Here is a 22,886-nt window from a genome sequence, read left to right on the forward strand (position 1 = left end):
GGCGTAGCCTAGAGTCTGGCGGGCAGGGGCCGGCGGAGAGGGGGCAAGAAGACCCAAAATCCGGCATAATTCGCGTTATGCAAAGAGTATTGCTGTATGCAAATACGCGCAAAGCACTCTGGGGCGGGGGCCGTGCCCGGGGGCTCCGCACGGGTCCGTTCCGTATCAATAACCCTCGGCGGGCTTCAGAGCGGTGTTCGGCTCTGCGCAGCTGGGAATGTGACACTTTTCCGTGGTGACGTACCTAAATTAGTTAATATTAGTTAATAAAGGGGCGATATGCGGGTAGTTGAAGCCATTTGTTGTTTCACAGAATCGCAGAATCGTTCGGCTTGGAAGGGCCCTCTGGAGATCACGTAGTCCAAGCCCCCTGCCAAGGCAGGGTCACCTGGAGCAGGCGACACAGGAACGCATCCAGGTGGGTTTGAATGTCTGCAGAGAGGAAGACTCCACCACTCCCTGGGCACCCGTTCCGGTGCTCTTGCCACCCTCAGCGTGAAGAAGTTCTTCCTCTTGCTGAGGTGAAGCTTCTTGTGTTTTAGCTTATGACTATTACTCCTTACATATTTCGAGTGTATCTCCGGCACACGGCAGCTGTGGCGGGACCGCGTGGCTGCAGGGACAGCGAGGGAATGCGGTCGTGCACGGGGGACGAGGAGCGAGGATCCGGTAGCCGTGTTTGTTCTAAGGAGGGACGGGGGAAAACGTTTTCAGGCGCAGCAGAGTGGCGCAGCGGAAGCGTGCTGGGCCCATAACCCAGAGGTCGATGGATCGAAACCATCCTCTGCTAGGGTACTTTTTCACCGATGCTGCCCCACCCAACAGCTTTTACCCTGCTTGGCTCTAGCTCTTTGAGCAACCCTGGCCATAGCGCTCCTCTTGTCTCTGCCCCCACTACCTGCTTTTGTTAGAAATGCTACAACTTTTATAATTTTTTTAACTAACTTTAGTCAGGGGTTTGTTCACCTCTGCCCAGGAGGAGGGGAATCGAAGCTTTTCTTCAAAAGACTCTGTTTACCCAGGGTTTGAGTTTCGCTGGCTGGGGCCTGGTCGGTGTCAGTCAACAAAAAGAAGATTCCCAGATTATGAGAGTTTAACATGCATCTACAGGTTGGGAGTGGCCAGAAGATACAGAGGAGATAAATGGACATGAACATTACCGCCTGGTGTGGCTGGAGACACGTGGTCTGGGAAAAGATTGATAAGAGCACCAAATTAGCATCAAGGGAAAAGGGATCGATAACCCATAGGAGATTGCATACTAAGGATTGTGTAATTTAGGTCCAATGAAGAAGAATTTCTTTGGGGTTTTCACGTAAAAATATGTGAAAAATCTGGTAAAGAACCGTATCGAAACCATCCTCTGCTAGCACAGTGTTTTTGGGTTTTATTCCCTCGTGTGCCGGCACAGCGTCCGACGGCTTCGTCCTCTCTGCTGGTTATTTTTGGGTGTGGGGGACGGTGGCGTTGCCGGTGCGAGGACAGCTGTTTTTTCCTAAACAATCTTGGCGACACGCAGTACAGCGGGTGCGAGTAAAGGACGGGCAGAGCACTGCACAGTGTGATGCCTACAGCCTTTCTTCGAGTGTAATTGGAAGGTCTCGTAGGGTCACAGGGTGGTTTGGGTTGGAAGGGACCCTTAAAGAACGTTTAGTCCCACCCCCTGCCATGGTTAGGGACGCACCAAGTTGCTCAGAGCCCTGTCCAACCTGATTTTTAATGTTTCCAAGGATGAGGCATCTGCCACCTCTCTGGGCACCCTGTGCCAGTGCCTCAGCACCTTGTGGTAAAAAGTTTCTTCTTTATTTTTCGTAAGAAAGCTCCCTTATATATTGAAAGGTCACAGGGTCCCCCTGGAGGCTTCTCTCCTCCAGGATGAACAGCCCCAGCTCTCTCAGCCTTTCCTCATAGAAGTGCTCCAGCCCTCCGAGCATCTTCATGCGTTCGTCCGGACCCGCTCCAGGAGGTCCGTGTCTTTAATTAGTCTTAACAAGCTCGTTGCATACATTTGTAGTTTTTCCCTGTCTTGCCCGTTTAAATGAAACATTGTGGCAATGTCAAATATATCAAGGAGAGACTCAGCACAAAATGCAGGAAAGCAAAAGGAAAACAAACGTGAAAACTTAAATGTCAATGCACGTGGTATTGAAAGCCTGTATTTGGCCTCTGGATCGCATGATCTGAGGGAAAGGCTCTGTGAACTTATTTAACGCCACAGCGCTTCACAATGGGCATTGTTTTCAGGGCTGTAGAATGTGAGAAATAAACAGTGGGATTTTTGCGTGGAGCGAGTACGTGCAGAATACATGAAGGAACAAGGCGGGGATTCTGGTTACAAATCCATGGAAAGAACAATCGTATGGAATGCTTTTCCCGTGCATTTGGCTCAGTAGGCGCGGCTCGGGGGACCACGTTGTGCGGTTCCATGGTGTAATGGTTAGCACTCTGGACTCTGAATCCAGCGATCCGAGTTCAAATCTCGGTGGAACCTGAACGTTTTTGCCGCGGGCAGGTTTCTTCGGTGCTCAGAACCGTGGAAAGTGACTTCAAGGCGTTTTTCATGGATTGTGAGAATGCCATAAACATCCCATGCCATAAACATCCCATGCCATAAACATCCCATGCCACGTGGAAAACGCATCCAAAGCAGAAGAGTAACCAATGGGAACATTTTCCCGTTTTTTTCCCCCCCGTATCTATTATTTATTGAAGCCAGGTTAGTAGTTTCTGACACACATCATCTGAAGAATCTCAGACACGTCACAGCATATTGTTTCCTTTTATTTCTATGCTTTGAATCGCCTGTGTGGAAACACGGTTCTAAAATTCTGCATCAGCAAAGATGGTGGCAGCTGCTGAGCTCTGGGGCGGGGATGAGGTTTTGGGGTGTCTCTGACAGCAGATGTTCTCCCAGTGTTCATGTTTGCTTTCTGCCCTCACTGTACCGGGGTGACTTGCCGGTGTCCAAAGGGGTTCCAAGAGAGCTGGAGAGGGATTTCGGACAAGGGACTGGAGTGACAGGACGAGGGGGAATGGCTTCCCACTGCCAGAGGGAGGATTAGATGGGATATTGGGAAGAAATTCTTCCCTGTGAGGCTGACGCGGCCCTGGCACAGGCTGCCCAGAGAAACTCGATGCTTTATCACTGGTAATATTCAAGGTCAGGTTGCACAGGGCTTGGAGCAACCTGGGCTAGTGGAGGGTGTCCCTGCCCACGGCAGGGGCTTGGGACTGGATGATCTTTAAGGTCCCTTCCAACGCAAACCATTCCGTGAGTCTGTGAAGACGACGAATATTGCAGAAACTCGGGACAAACATGGATATTTAGGTCGTGTTCAATTCCTGTCGGTCATCCTAGGCACAAGGGCAGAAAGGACAGCGATTTCCCAGCGGGATTTGTTTGCTATGGATTTATTAGCGGGGCTGGAAGAAGGAAGAGGCACCGCCCGGTTCTATGGTGTAATGGTCAGCACTCTGGACTTTGAATCCAGCGATCCGAGTTCAAATCTCGGTAGAACCTGCTCCCCCTCTTCTTTTTCCTGCCTCCCCCCCCGGCGCGCGGACCGGACCGCGGGGACGCTCCGGGCGTTTCCGTGACCCGAACTGCGTCACGCTCTGCCCAGTTTTGTTCAACGCAATGAATGTGACAAAGGATTTTAAATAATTCTTATTACTTTTTATTTAGGTCTTTCATTGTATTATACTGCTGTTTTACATTAAGTATTTTTTTTGGGGGGGGGAGTGGGGAAAAAAAAGGCATTTACACTGTGGAAAATTTCACCAGGCAGACGTGCAGAATTTGGACATTTTTCAGATGCACCCAACTACTGACTTGGAAAATAAGGGCGGAAATGCAGTGGTTTTGGAATGGATATGATACCAGATTGATGCACAATTTAAATAGATATTCCCTCTGCTTTTCTAACACAACCCCCCAGTGGTTATTTTTCATTTCCAGAGTAGCTAAGGTCATCTTAACACCTTGGCTCCCCTCCTCCAAACCTGTCCTACTAGTCACTTGTTTACACAGCAACAGGAACAAGCCTGCTCTGTGACAACAACTCCTCCTCCTCCTGCTTTTCCTCTGACCAGGTAACCCTGCCTTGCTGGCCCTTGAAAAAAAACCACAGAACACCTTCAAATGGAGTTATAATTTAGTAGAAATCCAGGTCCCAACTGCTCAAGGAACATACAAAAATGTTTGCTCAATTCATTAAATTTTCATATAACCTCCAGATGAAAAAAATCCCTTGTCTATGTCAGGGCTAACTTTCATCCTTTCCCCAACTGCTGGATCAGGCCACACAGAAATAAAGATCCTTCCCTGTGCACCAGTGTTTAACCCACTCTATGCAGTAACCTCAGCACAACTCTCACTGGCTGGCTTCATGCACCAACAGCATTGTCCCCAGGCACAAAAGCTTTAAAGCCACAGAGGCTTGTCTGCCTTGCAAGGATTCAATATATTAATTTACAATTCTAGAGAGCAAATTACCATTTCCTACAGCAATCTGGCAACTTTCTCCTTTCATTTACCAGAGTCTGAGGTGCAGCTGTAATCCAGAGCTCCCATAAAGTGTTGATGCAGCATTGGTGCCACAGATGTGGCCAGCACTCCTGCTCAGTGCCCTAGACAAAGCTCCTGTGTGGAACCAGGTGTACTGAAAGAGTTTACACGAGACAGAATCAGCGCAGAATTGAGTACCGAGATTTATTGACGACAACTCATGGTCATGCTGCATTTGAAAACAAAGCACCGAAATTTGGGTAATTGAACATCATCCAGATATAATCCAGCTGAGACTGCTGCATGTGGATACGTGCATTACTCTGGGGGAGAGCACAGCCCGGGGCTGCCCAGGTCATTGGCCACAGGGGACACACACAGGTGCTGTGGCTGAGGGAAACCTCCTGCACCAGGCAAAGGGACTTGGCAACCCGCTGGAGCACTCTCAGAGTAAAGTAGTATAACCCCAAGAATCCAGCACCTGACATGCTCAAGTCAGGAACATCCCAAGACAATTTTATTAATTCATTTAATGTGTCTAATTCCTTTCCCACAATCCCTCCAGTTTATAATTCTCTAAAAATCCTCTTGTCTCAGCACAATATTCAAGGGAGTGGTAAAGCACTATGGCTGTGGCCATGTCAGGAGCTTTTCCTGTTGCTGAAAAGACAGTAGCAATAGAAATTATTAGTAGCCAAAATCCAATCAGGGAACTAAATAGTTTTGTAATTTCAGAAGTATGGCTACAAACACGTATTGCCAGCAATAACGGACTTTGCAACTGCAGATTTAAAAGCCAGAATCAAACCTCAGGCAAGTATTTCATTATATATGAAGCTGCAACAAGGTTGTCTGATATATGTTAAAATTTCAGTGAAAGCAGGTGAAGGGGGAAAGTCTTAAGGGATAGAACTTTCCTTTCCTTTTAGACTGGCACTTTCAAGAAAAAGCCTTTAAAAAACTAAAACATTTTACTCCAAAAAGTCTTATAAAACAAAAGCTGACAAGAAAAATTAGGCGAGTGTCAGTTACCTCGGTCACTAATGATAATACATTCTGTGTAGCCACTACAAGCTCAGTTAGATGCCTTCCTTGTCTTTAAAAAAGAATTCTGAAGCAGACAAATCATCAACAGCTCTTTGCACTGTGACTGCCTCAATAGGTTACAACACTTGAGCAGATGGAAGAAATGGTGGATGCAACTGAAACAGGTTGTATTAGACACTGAGCCATTGATTTCCCTTGCAGTGGGAGCAGAGCAGATTTATTTCACCCACTGCCCAGCCCATTCCTGGGGTCCCCCAGCGGCACAGGGAGCGAAGCCCTTCAGTGCAGCAGGCAAACACTGGCCAAGGTGCCACCCAGCCCTGGGGAGGGTCCATCACATTGTACAAACAGTTCAGGGCTCTGCTTTCAGAACAGCAAGGCAGCTCTTGTGTAGATTACTGCAGATCTCCTCAGAAAAGCAAACTGGTTTTGTACCATTTCACCCAGTAGAAGCACATAAAAAAATAAGCACACTGTACAAAGAGCAGCAGTGATATAATTTAAACATGCATCCAGCTACAAACCATGTATACAGAGAAACAGGCCTATACAAACAGAACAGGACCACTTTATTACGTTAGAATTCCGGTGGAGTTTTTGGAGGATGGCAGATAAAGAAAATCAGACCGAAGGTGGTGTATGTTGCTTCTGAAAGTAATCTGTTCTGAAATGTCACACAACACCCCCATCTTTCTCTAGCAGACATCTATTACAGTTCCAGCTACACACAGCTCTTCCCACGGCTCCTGGACTCCCCCTTCCCGTACAGAGGTAGATTTCTGTCGATGTTCTGATATTGCACCACGTTAAGCATCATGTTCTTACCACAAAGAACAACTTGCAAAGGCTGATTTATTAATTCATGGGCATAATCTCGTTGTGGGCATTCAGGTAGTGCAGTAATCTAATTCATTTGCACTTGAAAGAAAACCTCCCTCCAAGCACAGTGGTTTGTTATTTAGGTGGAGGTCCAATGGAAAGCTGCAATTATTAACAGCTTCACAATTAAGAGAGCTATTTCCTGTCAGCAGGGTGACACTTCATTGTGTCTCTCCTTTTCAGCCTCCCTGGTCTAGCCAATGCCAGGTCTTGCCCCACCTTCCCTGATGCTGTATCCCATTCCCCTGTGTCCAAGTTAAATGTGCATTTCAAACACACACAGGTTTTTGCAGGATTTCTTACTCACACAAGCAGTTGTAGTATTAAAGAAATTTTCAAGAAGATTCATTCAAACTGCATTAAATGGTTAAAAAAGCCCATCCACACTTTCAGGCTGCATAAGGAAAGCTAGAACTTTGCTAGCTTCCAACAGCCAATAATCGTGAACAGATCTGATGCTACCAGGAAAATCTGAAGAAGTCTGGCAGGAGTCTAATTTCTTTTGTCCATCACATTCTTGAATAACTCTCTGACAACTGGGGAAGTTGCAGACAAGCTGCATGGCAGTACCACTTCACAATGTCTGTTAAATGAACCTCTATAGCTATTTATAAAAATAAGTGCATCAAAATTAACGATGCTGATGTATCGTAACTCTGATGAGCTCACAAGCATTGCTCAGTATTTTTTCTCAGAGGCACCCCAGAAGTTATTTTTTGCAGAAGTCTTTCAACACAGAGACAAATGAAAGAACAATCTGGGCATGTTTCACTGTCAGAGAGAAGCCAAAGCAAGCAGCAGCACCACTCCTCCTGGCTGCAAGCTTGGCAGAAAACTTACAAGGAAAGAAAGTTCTCTTTTTGTACCAACCAACCTATTTGGAACTATTTTAAATTAATCATTTAGCATTAGCTTCGCAGGTTCAGTTTCTGTGAAGCATTCTGTGACATTAGATCAGTAAGAAATGGTGGCTAGTTTGGAACTGAGTATTTTTTGCTGGATTATGGATACAAGGCTTATAGAAATTCATTACATCTCTCCATATACTCACTTGGCCTTTAAAAGGGCCTTTTCCTTAACAAGGCAAGTGAATCCCAAGTTACTTCACACCAACTGCATCAATACTGAAATTTCTGTTGACTGTTTTCCTGTGATGACAGGGATTGCAGACCTAGGAGTAAAATCATCTCACCCTCTTGGAGGAGCCCATTTTGTGCAGTGAACCCTTCACTTCAGGGAGTAACTTCATCAGGAATGACACTCCCTGTCCCTGGCAGAAAGGGCTTATGCACCTTGCCAGATCAGATTTTTGAATGAAGAAATCCATTGTAGGCAGGAAATGACAAACAGTGAAAGTTAAATGACAGCGGCAGGAACCAGGGCTTTTGGAGACTTCTGTGGTTTTGCAAAGCAGTGGTTCTTCCCAAGAACAATCCCGAGCTGGGCAGAGCCTCACTCACCCCCTCGCCGGTGCCCAGCGGCCGTGACTGCACAGAGGGTTCCGGTGCTGCCCCATGACCTCAGCACGGCTCTGCACCTTCAGCCGTTACCACTTGATATCCAAACTGCTCGTGCTTTGATTTACAGCACTGTACGTGGTGTGCAAAGTGTCCTGGACCTTCTTGGAGTCCATGCCCTCCAGCCAGTCCTGGTACATCTTCTGTACCTGCAGGTTGGTTTCTGGCAGCCTGACGGGAATCGCAGTGTACACCTCTTCCATCTGGGCAAGCAGGGCTCTGTCTGGTTTGCCATCCTCAGTCTGTGCCTGGCCCTTTCCATTTAGGCATCCTTAGGAAAAAAATCAATTAAAAAGATGGAAGGTGATGGAGGATTGGATATGAAAAGAAAGTCTTTGTTAACTCAGAATTCTTTTTTGACACTTCTCTAAAGAAGTTTTCTCTTTAAACTTCCCCCCACGCTGTTATAATTTGTATTTACCTAAAGTGACTCCTGTATCAACATCATCTTAATGGAAATGAGGTTTCCATATCAACAATCTTTCTCTGTATTCTCCATGGTTTAATGACCCTAATTATGTTCCTTGTCTTTTCTTGCCCTTGACAACCACCATTTCAGAGAACTTCCTCTGAGGCTTGGCAGCACAGTGCTGGCACTTATTTATAGGTCAGAAGAGAACAAATAACATCGTGGCTAATTTTAGAAAACTCAATCATTTTTTGAGCCAACCCTGCACCTGTAATTGGTGTTTTAGACCCTTCATTAAATAGTGAGATTTTAAGTTATTAAGAAGAGAATTAAGAGGGAATGAAATGAAGTGCCTGCCTGTGAGGCAGCTTTCCTTTGAGATTCAAGATCTATGTGCAGAACAACTGGGGATCCACAATTATTCTTACCTCCTGGGCAGGCAAGGACTTCTACAAAATGGTATAAAAACTTTCCTTTTTTCAACTTCAGGACCATGTTTTGGATATTTCTAAAGCCATAAGCGGCTGCAAAACGCAGCACTGTCTCCCCATCCTTTTCAAGGGTAACTTCTTGAAAGTCCTTGTTCCTGTCAAGATACACAGAGAACATTTTAACCCCCTGCATTCCCAGAGGAACAATCCAACTGTGTCAGTTTGTATTCAGATGCTCTAAAGAGAACAGAACAAGTGTAACAGTGAGAACAAGGTGAACTCTTCCACTTTCTACACTGAGTTAAGCAGAAGTTGGGGTGGAACTGCAGGTAAGTTTTTAATAAAATGAGTACCAGCAGGAGCTGATTTACAGTGAGAGACTTGCAGGTTTAGAGCAGGTTTATAGCCTACCAGCTGCTTTCACTGCAACATCAATCAAAGCAGGGGAAGTCCCTGGGCTTCAGGAACCAGTTCCTTGCCAAGAGGGTGGTCAAACCCTGGAACAGGCCTCCCAGAGAGGTGGCCAATGCCCCAAGGCTCTCAGTGCCTAAGGGACATCTGGACAAAGCCCTTAATAACACACGTTAACTTTTGGTAGCCCAAAGTGCTCAGGCAGTTGGACCAAGTGATTGCTGTGGGTCTCTTCCAACTGAAAATACCCTACTCTGTTCTAGCTCACCCATTCTACATAACAAGGATTCAAAACTCCAACTTACTTTAATGCTTTGTAGGTTATCTCCTTGACATCCATGCCAAAAAGCTCCTTTGCAGCATGTTTAAAAATGTGCTCCAGGTAACCATCAGATCTCTTCCCATCGTGCCTTACTATATCTCCCTCCTTTAGGTCATCAAACCTTAGGAAACAACAGAAAAGAAGATCAACTCCAAAATTTCATTCTTTCACTTCAATAAAGTAGTGTGTTTCTCCCTTTCTCTATCTCCCCCACCAGAAAGTGTTTTGTAGCACTAAGTGAGAACATATTAACATTTTTATTTATTACAGCTTAAAAAATGTAAATTATTCAGGACAGCAGTGAGATGTTCAGAAATATCAAGCAACAGTCATTTATAAGAGTGCACCTTCATCACAACCTGAAGGTTTTGTTAACAGCTATTTACTGCTCAAGAGCCATTGGGGAAAAATTATTTAAATAAATGATCATTTTTGCCTGTGAGAATACAAAGTACCTCAGAAGTTACAAGTCTTTGCTGACAATTCTCCTGCTTTAGAAACTGTTTGTCTGTAACACTGTGCCAATAAAGCAACACCAAATCAGTACAGCTGCAACCAGGTTACAACAGTGTACCCTGAAAATAAGTGCCACACTGTGGTTCAGGAGAGAAAATGGGAGGTCATATCCCAAGGGCATCTCCTGGAAGTTCACCTCTCCCCCACAAGTTACTTTATTCATACAACTTTTTTAATACCAAGCACTTTATCACAAATTGCTGCTGTGCTGGGACTTAAGAGGATGACTTCAAGTTCTTTAAATTTCTCTGCAAGATCTACTTTTAAGACCCCGGAAGAGTAAAAATTTATGTCATTACATCTCACGGTTGAACCAGCATTATCAGATTAGTCCTTTTAAAAATTATTTTCCAACATAAATTGAGGGCACTTGGCTTGTTCAGCCTGGAGGAGACTGAGGTCAGTCTCTGGATCTGCAGCTTCCCTGTGAGGGGCACCTCCGATCTCTGCTCTCTGTCACAGTGACAGAACCCAAGGAAAGGCTGGAGCTGTGCCAGGGAAGGGGTAGGTTGGATATTAGGGAAAGGTTCTTCCCCCAGAGGGTGCTGGGCACTGCCCAGGCTCCCCAGGGAATGGGCACGGCCCCGAGGCTGCCAGAGCTCCAGGAGCTTTGGGACAGCGCTGCCAGGGATGCCCAGGGTGGGGTTGTTGGGGGGTCTGGGCAGGGCCAGGGGTGGGACTGGGTGATCCTGTGGGACCCTCCCAGCTCAGGATATGCTATGATTCTATAAATTGAGCTAATAAACCAGGTACATTCTGAATAACAACTTGTCCTTTTACTGGACAGGCTGATACAGAATTAAAAGACTCTCTCTAGGTGATTCTGATACAGAATTAAATGTCTGTCTCTATGTGATTATGCCTGCAAGAACTCTATTCATTCTCACTGTGTGTGACAATCTCTAGAAGCAATCATAGGAGCTGTACTACAAACACAGCTGTGAACATGTTCCCAACTGACCCACTCAAATTTCTCCACTCTAGGTCCAAGCAGAATACTAGCTGGAACTGAAAAGGATTTTTCAAAACTTCCAGAGCTTTCTGTTTTGTGCAAGACAGCACATTTATTGCTCCACTACCACCCCTTTGGAAAGATACCAAGGAACATCTGTCACAGTTGAACCAAGATCAGGGGGAGCAGCCTCTGTAACTAAGTCTGAGAATTAAACACCACCCATGCTGCCCCCTGAGCCAGGCATAAGGGATGGAAACAAAACCTCTCCAATGCTTTGTGTGCTTCTCATCTAAAGCACAGTTCAGTTTTATCTCATCTTGAAAAACTGACTGCTGTCCTCAGTATAAAAACCAATTAATTACCATTTCTTGAAAGGGTGCTGCTTCCAGCAATCTACATGAACATATTGGGGAAGGGGAAATTTCCTGTCAGGATGCTGCTGTGAAAGAGAGGGGAGCCCAGAGCAGATGGTCAGCCCCAGGACTGTGTCCCAGCAGCTTTGTGGGAGGCAGCTGGATGGGGCAGATCAGACTGTTGGGCTTTACACAAGGAGCACAGGAGAGCTCTGAACAGGGTCAACACCCCCAGTCAGTCACACTTACTAGCAAGGCTTGAGCTTGATACAGTCAAATCTATTATTACTGCATTAAAATATAAATCAGGAGCTACACAAATCTTCAAGACATACATTTTAAAGGAGTTAATGTATAACTTCATTACCTCAAATTATCTGCCTTGTATTTAAACAGTACATGCAGGTTTATGTTATCTGTTTCATATTACTTTTATATATAGCAGTGAACATCTAAGAGAATATTTTTGTGGGTTTTGTCACTATATAAAGGGTGAAGCTGTGGTATACTCAGGCTTTGAGGCAGGTTTTTTTCTCTAAAAAGAAAAAACATTCTTCTAAGCAGCTTTACATTTATCTTGAATACGCACCAACTTGTCATTTGTCATCAAAATAAGGAAGCAATCCACAACAAAACTACTTACAAACTATCTACAGCTACTTCAGTCACATCTTTCATAGACACATTTTTCTGTTCCATTATTTGGACAATTTCACCTGTAGGAAAATACATGACATTTTACTTTCTACACAAAGCACAACACACACTATGCCTCTGTTTCAGATCAACGTCCCAACACCTGCATGTGCTTCGTGTCACATTCTCCAGCTCTTCCTACAGTCACTTCCCTCCAGTAACTGAGAAGTCTGACACCTCCAGCCCCAAAGAAAAGGGGCCTTCAGCTTGCCCAACCTCTGCTTAAATCCTCAGCCTGTTAGGCCAAGTTTGGAAATACCCAAACTACACTGCAGGACATGTAGTATGGACACTAAGGCTGAAGACAAGATCCTCAACAAAAGGCAACTGGTGCCACAAATTAGGAATAATTCCAGTGGAGATAAAATAATGACCACAGACAAGCCAGACAATAATTTTAAGTATGGATTTGCATAACTTTTACCTTCCTCAAGAGGCTGGCAAGATACCTGATTTTTCAGATTAACAGCAGCTTAGAAGGGAAGTATGTGTCACTCTGCCTTCCCTGTGCAGTATCTGTACTCCCAGGAGCACAAAAAAATGTACTAATTTTTAAAGCAGAAAAAAAGCCAACCTTATGACTAAAGCAGACTTGAAAAAAGCAAACTCTGGCATAAAGGTTATTCTAAAAATGGTGATTTGCTTCTATATTTATAGATGGTTAAGTTTAAAAAAGTTAACCTGATGTCAGGACACAATCAACTTCTGGTGAATTATACAAGGCAGTGTAGAAATCTTCCCTCAAGGCTTCCAGCTTTTTGTCGTAACAAGGTGCCACAACTACATGGAAAATTTTATCAGGAGACAAGTTCTGTGGAAAACAGAAGGGAGAACATGCAAATTCAGCAAAGAGCAAAAGACAGCTTGAAGGATGACAAGGACAAAAAAATAGTGACGTAAACCTCATGCAGGCAATATGAGGAACAAGTCCCTACCCAGTAAATTTAAAGAATGCTGCACACAGATAATGATTTGCCAGAAGTCACAAAGCATCAGCAACAAACTTCTGAAGTCTGTCTTCTGGCTGGACCTTATTCCCTCAGACCACATTTTCTGCAGCTTTTTGATTGCCTTAGAAAGTGAATGTAAGTTAGGAGTTCAGAGTCCTGGCTGCTGTCACTCATTCACTTTCACCCACAGCAAGCCCTCCAGAATTTGTCTGTCCATGTGCAGACAGCAACCCTTCCCTACAGAACGTGGCTGCAGTTCCATTTAAGTATGATACATAAAGGACAGCAATTTTTTCAACATGCAAACTTGAGAAGATAAAAAGGTTAGTTCCTAGGATACAATGCTTTTATTGATCCCAGATAACAGGGCAATTTTCACATTATTCTCCTCCACTCCTGTTTTGGCTGTGCTATAGAACTACACAGGCAGCATTTCACAAAAAAACCTTCAACAACTATGGATTTAACTTTACCCATAAATATCTAAATCCATGTTGCACTGGGGGTGCAAGGATTGCTGCCAGCTCATACTGCACTGTATGAAATGATGTTCTTTGCACACTCTTCTCATCATGGGCACTTGTACAGCAGCAGAGCACCATTTCTTCTTCAAGTAAAGGACAAATGTAATACACTAAGATCTGTATTTCAGTATTAAAGCCCATCTTTTCTATTTAGAAGAATATAACAGTAAAAATAAATCAGAATTACTTACCTGCTGCCTGGCAAAGTAGCCCTTCACTAGGGAGCCCATGATCTGCTGTGGAGACTTTGCAGTGCAAATGTGAGAAGTCACCAGGTTGGTGAGTACCCTTTCAGCATATCGGATCCAACCTGGAACGACAAAAAATTACAGGTAGAGAGAAGTGGCCCATAAGCACAGCAAGGGGCAGCAGCCACACAACAGCTCCTAAAAATGATGGCACCTTCACAACAGGCAGGACATTTCTGTACAGGCTGGAAACCCCACCTTGAGAACTGCAGGAAACTTTATGGCTCTGTTAATAATGCTCTAATCAATAATTCACTGTGTCATTAATTCTAGACCAAGGGCCACTGTGGACTTCATGACCTGTTTACCCCCCTTCCTCATGCACAGACTTAACAAAGCAGGAAGAACAAGACCCCAGCTAACAGGGATATTTTGACCTTCTAGACCTCAGCCCTTGGATCAGCAGATACTACAACAAATGCACTGTTTGGCTGCTTAGCTGTAACCTGCTGTTGCCTGAGATTTAATATCCACACACCCAGCTTGCCTCCTCCTAGAACAAAGAGTCACATGAAAGCACTATCACAAGATGCATATGGATTAAGCCTAGGAAAAAATGGCTTCTTTTACTATTGTTAGAGTAGCCACACCTTCAGAAACACCCCCACACTCACAGGAACCACCTGAAATCTCTCTGTATGCAACACTCTGTCTTTAGTTACTCAAGAATCCCCCTCCCTTTCACCAGATCCCTTCAGCATTCCAGCTGAGATAAGCTATAGATACCCACAGCACCCCCAACATCCAGAGCTGTTGTATTATTCCCCACTGGCAAATGAGCAAATCAAGGTATTTAGGGTGTGCAATTCTTTCTTAGGCTCTGTAGCTCTTACTGAAAAGCCCAGAATATTCCACAGCAAGGGTTTAGAGCTTTTTTTCATCTACATGACACCTACATTGTGCAGGAGAGTCAGGCCCAGCCTTTGAGGCAGGTGTGTTGCTTTTGGTGCTAAGAAATTGTGGAAAAAAAATCGTGCTTTTATCTTCAGGCAGATTAGTGATTACATAAAAGAGAGAAACTGCTGTGCAGTACACGCTGCCCAGGAAGGGGAAAACCTGTAGCTTAATTTTTAAGCTTGAAATTACCACTTACGTAAAAACACCTGGTACTGTTTAAGTCAGAACAACAGCACAAATGCCAACAGCAGCACAAAACTGGGATGCAAGCAGTGTTCAGATGGTTTGTCTCTCTATAGCAGAGAAAGAATTTTCCCAGTGTAATAAAATTTTACTGATGAAAATGAGAAGTTGCTAAGTATTAGGAAAACCCAAGGATCCTCCAGCTGTTTAAATAGTCCCAAATCTTGTTAATGTACAGACTTCAAGCTGGTTTCCATGAAAAATCTCCAAGGCATACACCATCTTCAACAAGCATTCATTTCTGCTGGAGGAAAAGCTGAGGACCACGGATTTACCCATCAGGACTGTACTGAACTGCCAGACTCTGAATTGGAAGTTTGCCTAATGACCACCTTCAACTGGGACTTTAAGTCCAAGACATTACCTGCAAAAAGCACTGAATTTACTGGTGCTTGGTAAAAAGCTGTATTAGCATACTGGGCATGATAGGTACATCCTACTGCTTAAATGGCTTTAGTCTCAAGTGCTGTCTAAACAACAAAAACTGCTTCAAACGAAACAGGGACAGTTTTTAAAAACCTTGTACTTACCATTGTAAAAACCATTAATCACACCAGCACTCCTGCTATAAGGCTGGTTCCTGGAATTGCAACGTTTTGGATATTCTAGTCATGAACTGTAAGGAAATTTCACTCAATCCCAAGAGACTTCTGACAGGTATTGTCTGAAGCAATTCCTTAAATTGTTTCTGTCCTTGCAGTGGATGGAACAAGTGTCTCATAGCTGCAGCTCCCAAAGATCACTAGTCTCATTAGTCACTGGTTAATTGTATAGGCAGCCTTGGTGAGCAAGCATTTATCTCCACTCCACACACACACTGCTGTTTCTGCCCACTCATCACAGGGCTGAATTCCAGAGCCACAGTGAGGGAAAACCTCAGATACCCTATTCTTATATCAGGGTACACCTGCACTCATCCAGACCTACACCCTTCATAAATTCATTTGGATTCTTGGCCATTTGCTGGCTTATGTTGGCATCAAAGAGCAAGAAAGCACTATAAATCACCCTATAAATTCTTGCAGATGTAGCTCAGAACATGTTATTTTTGGTGGTTTATTGTAAGATCACAGAGATGCAACTATATATCTGTAGGAAGTGCAAAAAACCTAAGAAAACTTTTGCTACTGTAAAACCCCATTCCTGGAAAAGGAAATTGATTGACTGGGACAAAAGCATTAGAATCCTCAATACTTATGTTCTTCCTGCTGCTGCAAGTCTGCCCCATTGGCTTTTCTGGGAGTACACAGAGGCTGGCAGTGCCTTAAAAACACTGGATTTTCCAGAGCAAGGGTTTCATGTTGCTCACCACCTTGGTACATTACAGAAGGGAACTGATTACTTTGAGATATTACATACACGATCAGTAGTCACACCACTGTTCTTTCAACAGGAAACAAACCAAACATGAGCTCCCTTTCTCCCCAGAGAGCAGCAGGAGGTGAACAATTAAGACAGGGACAATAGAACACCTTTTCTCAGGTTCTGGACTATGCAGGCTCTGCTCTTTGCCCATGGTAGATGTTACACCTCAGAGTGCTGCAGAGGGTGATAGGTCTGTGCAAAGTCACACATCAAGATAAAAAAAAGAGTAAAGCATTTATACCTGAGTTCACACTGACCTTGCATCTACAGAGCTATATAAAAACCATTTGGTGATTAACACACCCAGTAAACAACATCTCTGGGACAAATTTATGTAATCTGGGGGTAGAAAGAGGAAGGAGAAGAAGGAACAGAAAATGCACTCAGACAAATAAGGTCAGGAAACACGGTGAACAACCTCACTTTAAAGATGACTAATCGGGATTTTGGCTTTCTCTAATTGCTGACAAAGAAACAAACCATGTTTTTAAAATGGGTTTACAGTGATATTCTGGGTTAGTTTCCCAGAAATGGAAAGCACCCATGCTTCTGTTACCATCTCTATCACAACAGAGAGCTGACACCAAAACCAGCAATGAAACCAGAAATTATCTTATGCAGACCAGACAAGGACAAGAAGAGTGCTCCATTAACTATTTTAAAGTATTTCCACTGAGAGCAGCAGATAACCTGAGCTCTGTTTCTAGATGAAGAAAATTAAAATTATCTCAGAAATTCTAAAAGAAATCCTCAGTCTTTGAATTTTACCTAAAGCACATAAGAGACAACAAAACTGAGTAACTGGGGTGTTTCAACTGCACAGGTTTTACATGAAAAAAGGCAATATATAGGATGTCTGCTCCTGAAGATAAGAGGTTACACTAAGATAACAGTAACAGAAAAAAAGAGACTTATCTTTTTAATACATATATGTAGTACTTAAAGCATAACCCACTACAAAATACACAGAAAGAACAAAAATACAAGTATAATTCAAATAGCAGTATTTAAACTTTAAATAAATGACAACAGCAGGTTTTGAGGATCACCAACTGCAACTCATCATCGCTCTACCATTTCTTTAACGAATGCAACCCATGAGTTATTTCAAAGCTAGCAAGAAATATTTTGGTATTTTTATCAGCCTTTTGAAAAACAACACTGTGAACTTCAGGGTGAATTTGAGGGGGGATGTTAGGCAAAGGAGTTACTTCTATCTCCTTTTTGATACTTCTTTTTTAGGAATACAACTTTTTACTTGAATTCAAATGGTGCTGTGCTAAAAAATGGAAAAAGTAAACAGTGACTGCGTGTTCTGCATCTTTTCAGTTGTTACAAGTGCAGGTTCTGCTCATAACAGAACACATTCTCAGGTGCAAGATTCTCAGAAGTGAGACATTTAGCGAGTCAAGTCTGTGGCATTTCATGTGACAATTACTTTCCAAGTGTCAGACTTAACCATCTCACAGTCATCACAAGCAATGTCACTTGCTACTTTCCCCTAGGCTTAAGTGGCAAGTTCTAGATTTTGCTTAAGATAATGGAGGTCGTGGTTTAATTACATCAAAGTTCCTTTAAGATTCTTTTCAATGACGAAATGCCCTGTTAAACTTTATGGTCTGAACACACAAGCAGCACCCACTAACTCCTCCATTCCAGTTCTGATTCTCAGTTCCAAGCACTGCAATGGACTCAGGGTGACCAGTGATACTGGGAACAAATACTGTGTGTTTGGTGTCCCTCAAAACCAAAAGAGAAATGCTCTAAGTTATGTAAGGCTCCCAAAGGAAGCCACCCTTTCCTCAGCTCCTTGGTAGTTCCAATGACCACGAGACCAGTTTGAAGGGCAGGAAGGATGGATAAATCAGTTCTCACCAGGGCAAGCAGAGGCAAACATTGGTAAGGCATGTTCCTCCTGGTTCCTCCGTTGGTACCGCTGCACAAATTCCCTCTGGCTCTCCAGGATACTGAAATCTGCAGCTATAGTGGTGTCAAATACATAATGCACCCCTAGGGAAGCAAGCAGAAAGGAACAGAGAATTACTAAAATGTTTTCCACCTCACAAACCCCTTTCAAAGTTCCAGGCCTATGAAAACCCTTGAAGGATCAACAGGTATATTCCTTCCCCTCTGCAAATTTTCACAAATAGTAGAGCCATAAATAAAAGCCATACACTGGAAAAACATCTTCTATATCCTGAGTTTAAAAGGACCACCAAGTGGTTAATGCTGCAAGCAGCACTGCAAACACTTCTCTGCTTCCTTCTGAGCACTTTGCCACTCAGCATCTATCACTTTTAGTTTAATTAAGCAGGATGTCACGTCTCCTGGGTGACGTGCAGTGATTCTTGTAAAGCAGTGACTCTTGTAAAGCAGTGTTCTCTTCAAGACATGCTGAAGTCACAAAAAAATATATCCAGCTGAGAGGCATATCTTCTACTGCTCAAGCTGTCTGCAGAGGTACAGGAGCATATCACCAACACAGCAGAGACCTTCTGGCTGCTCATTCAGCAACACACTCCCTATATGCCTACGTAACACTGAGCACATCCCCACAGAAGTGAGTGTAGATAATGAATGCATTCTAGGAAAACTGGGGCCCACCAGAACTTAGGAATGCCTTGAGATGAAGAATAAACGCTGGGTACAGAGATGCATCATAAAATACATGAAAAATGAATATATATAGATACATATGGGAGGAAATAGTTTACAGGTTTATTACTGTCCTTTGTCTTCCTCCAAGATTAAAAATCCCTTGAAAAGCTTGTAAGCAAAGTGGCTTTTGCTTTTTATTTAAAACTTTGCATATAATGAGCAAAGAAAATACAACTTTAACATAAAACAGGCAGATACAACAGCTCTTGCATGTAATTTCAAATGACAGAAAAAACCAGAACTGAGAATTTTCTAGAGATACAATGTGTCAAAAGGACTGAAAGGAATTTAGAATAAGAATTACCTTCACCCTCAAATTATAAAAAGCTTGTAACTAAGCTCCCCCTGATTTCTTGGTAGCGAAGGTTTTGGAGCCAGCTCTACAATGCCCTTCTGTTCTGTGACCTTTACTGTGAGCAGGGAATGTCTCCAGTCTGTTTCTCACACTGGTGTATGTGGCACTGGTGGTCAGTTGTAATTTCACAGAGCATGGAGTTCAAATTCTGACCGAGGTTGTGCACTGGCACCTTAGGACTGCATAACAAAGTATCACAAAATGGAATCCCAGCACAGCTTTGGTTGGGAGGAGCCTTAAAGCTCATCCAGTTCCATACCCTGCCATGGACAGGGACACCTTCCACTGTCCCAGGGCGCTCCAAACCCCATCCAACCTGGCCTTGGACACTTCCAGGGATGGGGCATCCATAACTCCTCTGGCCAACCTGTGCCAGGTCCTCACCACCCTCATCTCTTCCTAATATCTAATCTAACCCTGCCCTGTTTCACTCCATGCCCTTGTCAAAAGCCCTCTCCAGCTCTCTTGCAGCCCCTTCAGGTACTGGAAGGCTGCTGAGAAAGCAAAACCAACCAAAACAATCCCTCCCTTTCTGCTTCACCACCTTAATAAACCCAAACTTACCAAGACTTTTGAGGAAACCACAGAGTCTCTTGGCTGCTTCATTCACAGAGAGATTGAATTTAGCAGCAAAATAAGGCAATGACTGAGGGCATATAGACACTGCCAACACTTTGTGTTTTGAGGTATCACATTTCTGGTAAATGAAACAAAGGAAAAAAAAAAAGATATGTCATGACAACAGGATAAGGCTCCTTGCTTTCCCTTCCTTTCCCATTCCTGGAGTTGTTCCTTAAGACTCTTATGCTTCAGTGGGCCAGATCATTAAAAACCCTGTGAAACAACCCTCAAATTGCAGCAGGACAGTGTTCATTGACAGTGTTCATCTCCAATCATCTGTAGATGTTTCTTTTATATAACTCAGGGAAATCCATCCCTCCTAGGACAATCCTGTGGGTGGTTTCCACATGGCGTAAGGAAAGTTAAGGGCCATTCAGCACCTCTGATGTTCTAGTAGGATGAAATATTCTAGCAAATATGAAAAGAGCTGGATGTTTAAACATTAATAAATAATGTTTACAGAAGCAGGGGCATATGAAGCTATAAATACAACCCAGCAAATTACACATCTGATTTTTTGTTAAGACTCCTGTGTCTTTATCAGTGCAGTTGTTGAGGGAAAGCAGCAAGATGGGACTCTCCACAAATCAGCATTTGTGGGAACTGAGGAATCCTATGAAAATACGCAGTGTGTGGTGTGGCACTGTGCAGCTCTAATGACTGTGGCATTTATTTGAAGATTAAGCTTGTGTTTTAGCTGGGACATTTTCCACACCAGTGGAACCCTTGGAAAACAAACCAGGGCTATGCTACAGACAAGTCTCACCCTGCAAAGGTCAGAGCCACGGTCTGTACTGATCTATGTGCTGGGCAATGACCCTTCAAGGAGAGCTCTTGACTCAAGAGCTCATGACTACCCCTTGCTCACTGTCCTCACTTGGACCCCTGGAGTTGTGACAACTGCCTTGCTGTTGGAGGCTTCAGACCTTTAACAGGACCCATGTGGCCCAAAAGGATTATTTTCCCCCTTTCTTTTCTAATTTTCTCCTATATGACAACATCGTTCTGTATGGAGAGTTAAACTCCTTCTACGGAAATTTAAGTAATGTGTAACGAATCCGTATTTATAACACCTATGTACAGATCAAGGAAAAGTTTCAATTCCAGTAGCTTTTGCACAGAAGTCTGGAGCAGAGCTACAATAATTAATTTAATACCAGGTTCTAAAGATTTGAGCACTACACAGAGCAAATTCCAGAAAAAACAGAACTAAGCAGAAAATAAGACAGCAATAGAACACTTACACAGTTTGCTAAGATTATGGACAAAATGTATACATATTAAAAAGAATTCTACTTTCAAAAACATGTTTTCCTAGGTTTGTATGTAAATACATTAGCACCAAAACCACCGAGAACAGTCCTAGTAAGGAAGGTATGAATATCTATAAACACTGAACTACAGAATAATTTGTTAGTACAGTAATGAAATCATTACATTGCCAATACATTTTCCTTCTGCAGGTGCAGTAACTTTCCTCTGGTGTTTACAGTAAGTGCTGTGACCTTGCAACTCTAGTACAAAATTACTTGAAGTACTTTAACATTTGTGTTGCCTAAAGTTTTCACTTCCTCTTTAGAAAAAGCATATCCTGACAAATCTTCACATTATCTGCCTTGGGAAATCAAGCTGCTTAGTCATTCTGTAACTGCCTCCTCCTCACAGAAAACAGTGTGTTATTGTTTGGGTCACTTTACCTTATTAAGGTTGAGAATGCGAAAGAACTCCTTCTGATTCTGTTGGAAAACTCTGGCTCCTTCTTCCAATGTCATGCAACTGTCACAAGCTAGGCAGTCGCTAAGGAGTATTTTAGCATTAGCCAACATATCAAACTCATTTTTCTGGTGGCAAAAAAAGAAGTAAACGAGTATTTAATAATGATCGAACGATTTTCAAGATCTCTGCAATGAGCCAGCTGAAGAGCAAACACAGTATCAGTATTTGGTTTAAAACAGAACAATCCATAACACTTGCATAACATCTAAGATTATTTACAGGTAATCAAAATAATTTGTTCCATGCCCTCCATAGCTCTTACTGTGAAACTGCAAAATGTTTAAGTGTAAACAAAGATCTAAATTTAGCCCCTAGTCCATATGCTAGCACATTTGCACTGTGCTTCAGAACTGACAGTCCCCATCAACTCACCAAGCAACTGAGAAAACTTTCCCTTGAACTATTAAAGCTCTTTAACCAGATGCCCCTCTAACAGCAAGATGGCTTGGGCTTTGTACCATGAGATAAAACAAACAAACACAGGCCTACAATTGCACTGAACATACACTGTGAGATCAAGAGTTTCATACTCCTGGCTATGACACTATTTGCAGCCCAATTGAGGAGAAGGAATACTTGAATATAAAGAGTAAGTAGATATTTTGTCCACAAAACTCCTCTTTTCTCCTTAAAAGCTGTCCCTGTTCTGAAGACTTCATATAAGAATTTTGGTACTCAAAATTTTTAGAACTCAGAATTTCTGTTTTGTGTTTGCATAGTAAGGGGGTTTTATCTCACCTTTTAATGAGATTTTTGATTCAAATATTATGGGATGTCTACAAGAGCTCATAATTGTTTTCAACTGCTTGTTGTTTATTGTTAAATATATTTAATACTTTAAAGTTGTCTCCTTATAACCTCTTTGGGGTGCACAACAACAAAAGAATATAGTCTAATACAGGTTTTAGAAGGAACATTACCTCTTCAGAGCCATCATTTGAACTCAATGCATCAACAGATGTACTTTGTGTATCATCATTTTTCTGTTTTTTACTGCATTCCTGAAACAAAACATGAAATACGTGGATTATGCAAAGCCTGTTTACCATTCTGTAAGAACACTTCTGCAGAACTGTTCGTGTCATTAACCACTGATAAGAGTTATTTACAGGGAGACTCTGTATTCAAAGTACAATTGCTACGATGGAAATCACTTCCCAGGAATTCCCCTGCTTCATCGGTTTGAGTTTTGGGTGGTTTGTTAAC

General features: G+C 43.1%; 1 protein-coding gene, 1 long non-coding RNA gene and 3 other non-coding genes across 5 annotated transcripts; 4 read left to right on the forward strand and 1 right to left on the reverse strand.

Annotated features, from left to right (window-relative positions):
* The first annotated feature begins 153 nt into the window (after positions 1 to 153).
* Positions 154 to 3,733, forward strand: LOC108448875. Its single transcript, XR_001864933.1, has 3 exons — positions 154 to 418; positions 543 to 669; positions 3,359 to 3,733. It is a non-coding gene; the product is annotated as an uncharacterized LOC108448875 (long non-coding RNA).
* Positions 719 to 790, forward strand: TRNAM-CAU. The gene has a single exon. It is a non-coding gene; the product is annotated as a tRNA-Met (tRNA).
* TRNAQ-CUG lies at positions 2,420 to 2,491 on the forward strand. The gene has a single exon. It is a non-coding gene; the product is annotated as a tRNA-Gln (tRNA).
* Positions 3,449 to 3,520, forward strand: TRNAQ-UUG. Its single transcript has one exon. It is a non-coding gene; the product is annotated as a tRNA-Gln (tRNA).
* A 953-nt stretch (positions 3,734 to 4,686) lies between the features above and the next one.
* NARF (nuclear prelamin A recognition factor) lies at positions 4,687 to 22,706 on the reverse strand. The gene is made up of 10 exons (XM_008640553.2): positions 22,601 to 22,706; positions 21,602 to 21,745; positions 19,848 to 19,980; positions 18,146 to 18,280; positions 13,709 to 13,827; positions 12,725 to 12,854; positions 11,991 to 12,063; positions 9,507 to 9,644; positions 8,788 to 8,945; positions 4,687 to 8,221 (listed from the first exon to the last, which is right to left on the reverse strand). Exons 2-10 carry the CDS (start codon positions 21,728 to 21,730, stop codon positions 7,980 to 7,982), a joined length of 1,257 nt encoding a protein of 418 aa, XP_008638775.2. The 5' UTR covers positions 21,731 to 21,745; positions 22,601 to 22,706; the 3' UTR covers positions 4,687 to 7,979.
* Between the last annotated feature and the right edge of the window lie 180 nt (positions 22,707 to 22,886).

This window comes from Corvus brachyrhynchos, unplaced genomic scaffold (genome assembly GCF_000691975.1).
Source record: "Corvus brachyrhynchos isolate BGI_N302 unplaced genomic scaffold, ASM69197v1 scaffold148, whole genome shotgun sequence".
Lineage (NCBI taxonomy): Eukaryota > Metazoa > Chordata > Aves > Passeriformes > Corvidae > Corvus > Corvus brachyrhynchos.

Bases quoted from the DNA above. Each gene is read 5' to 3' on its own strand.
- NARF (XM_008640553.2), bottom strand. From the start codon at position 21,730: ATGTTGGCTAATGCTAAAATACTCCTTAGCGACTGCCTAGCTTGTGAC. The intron at 19,981-21,601 runs GTAAAGTGACCC...TTCATTTACCAG, and splicing joins GCATTCTCAACCTTAATAAG to AAATGTGATACCTCAAAACA. The intron at 18,281-19,847 runs GTAAGTTTGGGT...TTGCTTCCCTAG, and splicing joins TGGTTTCCTCAAAAGTCTTG to GGGTGCATTATGTATTTGAC.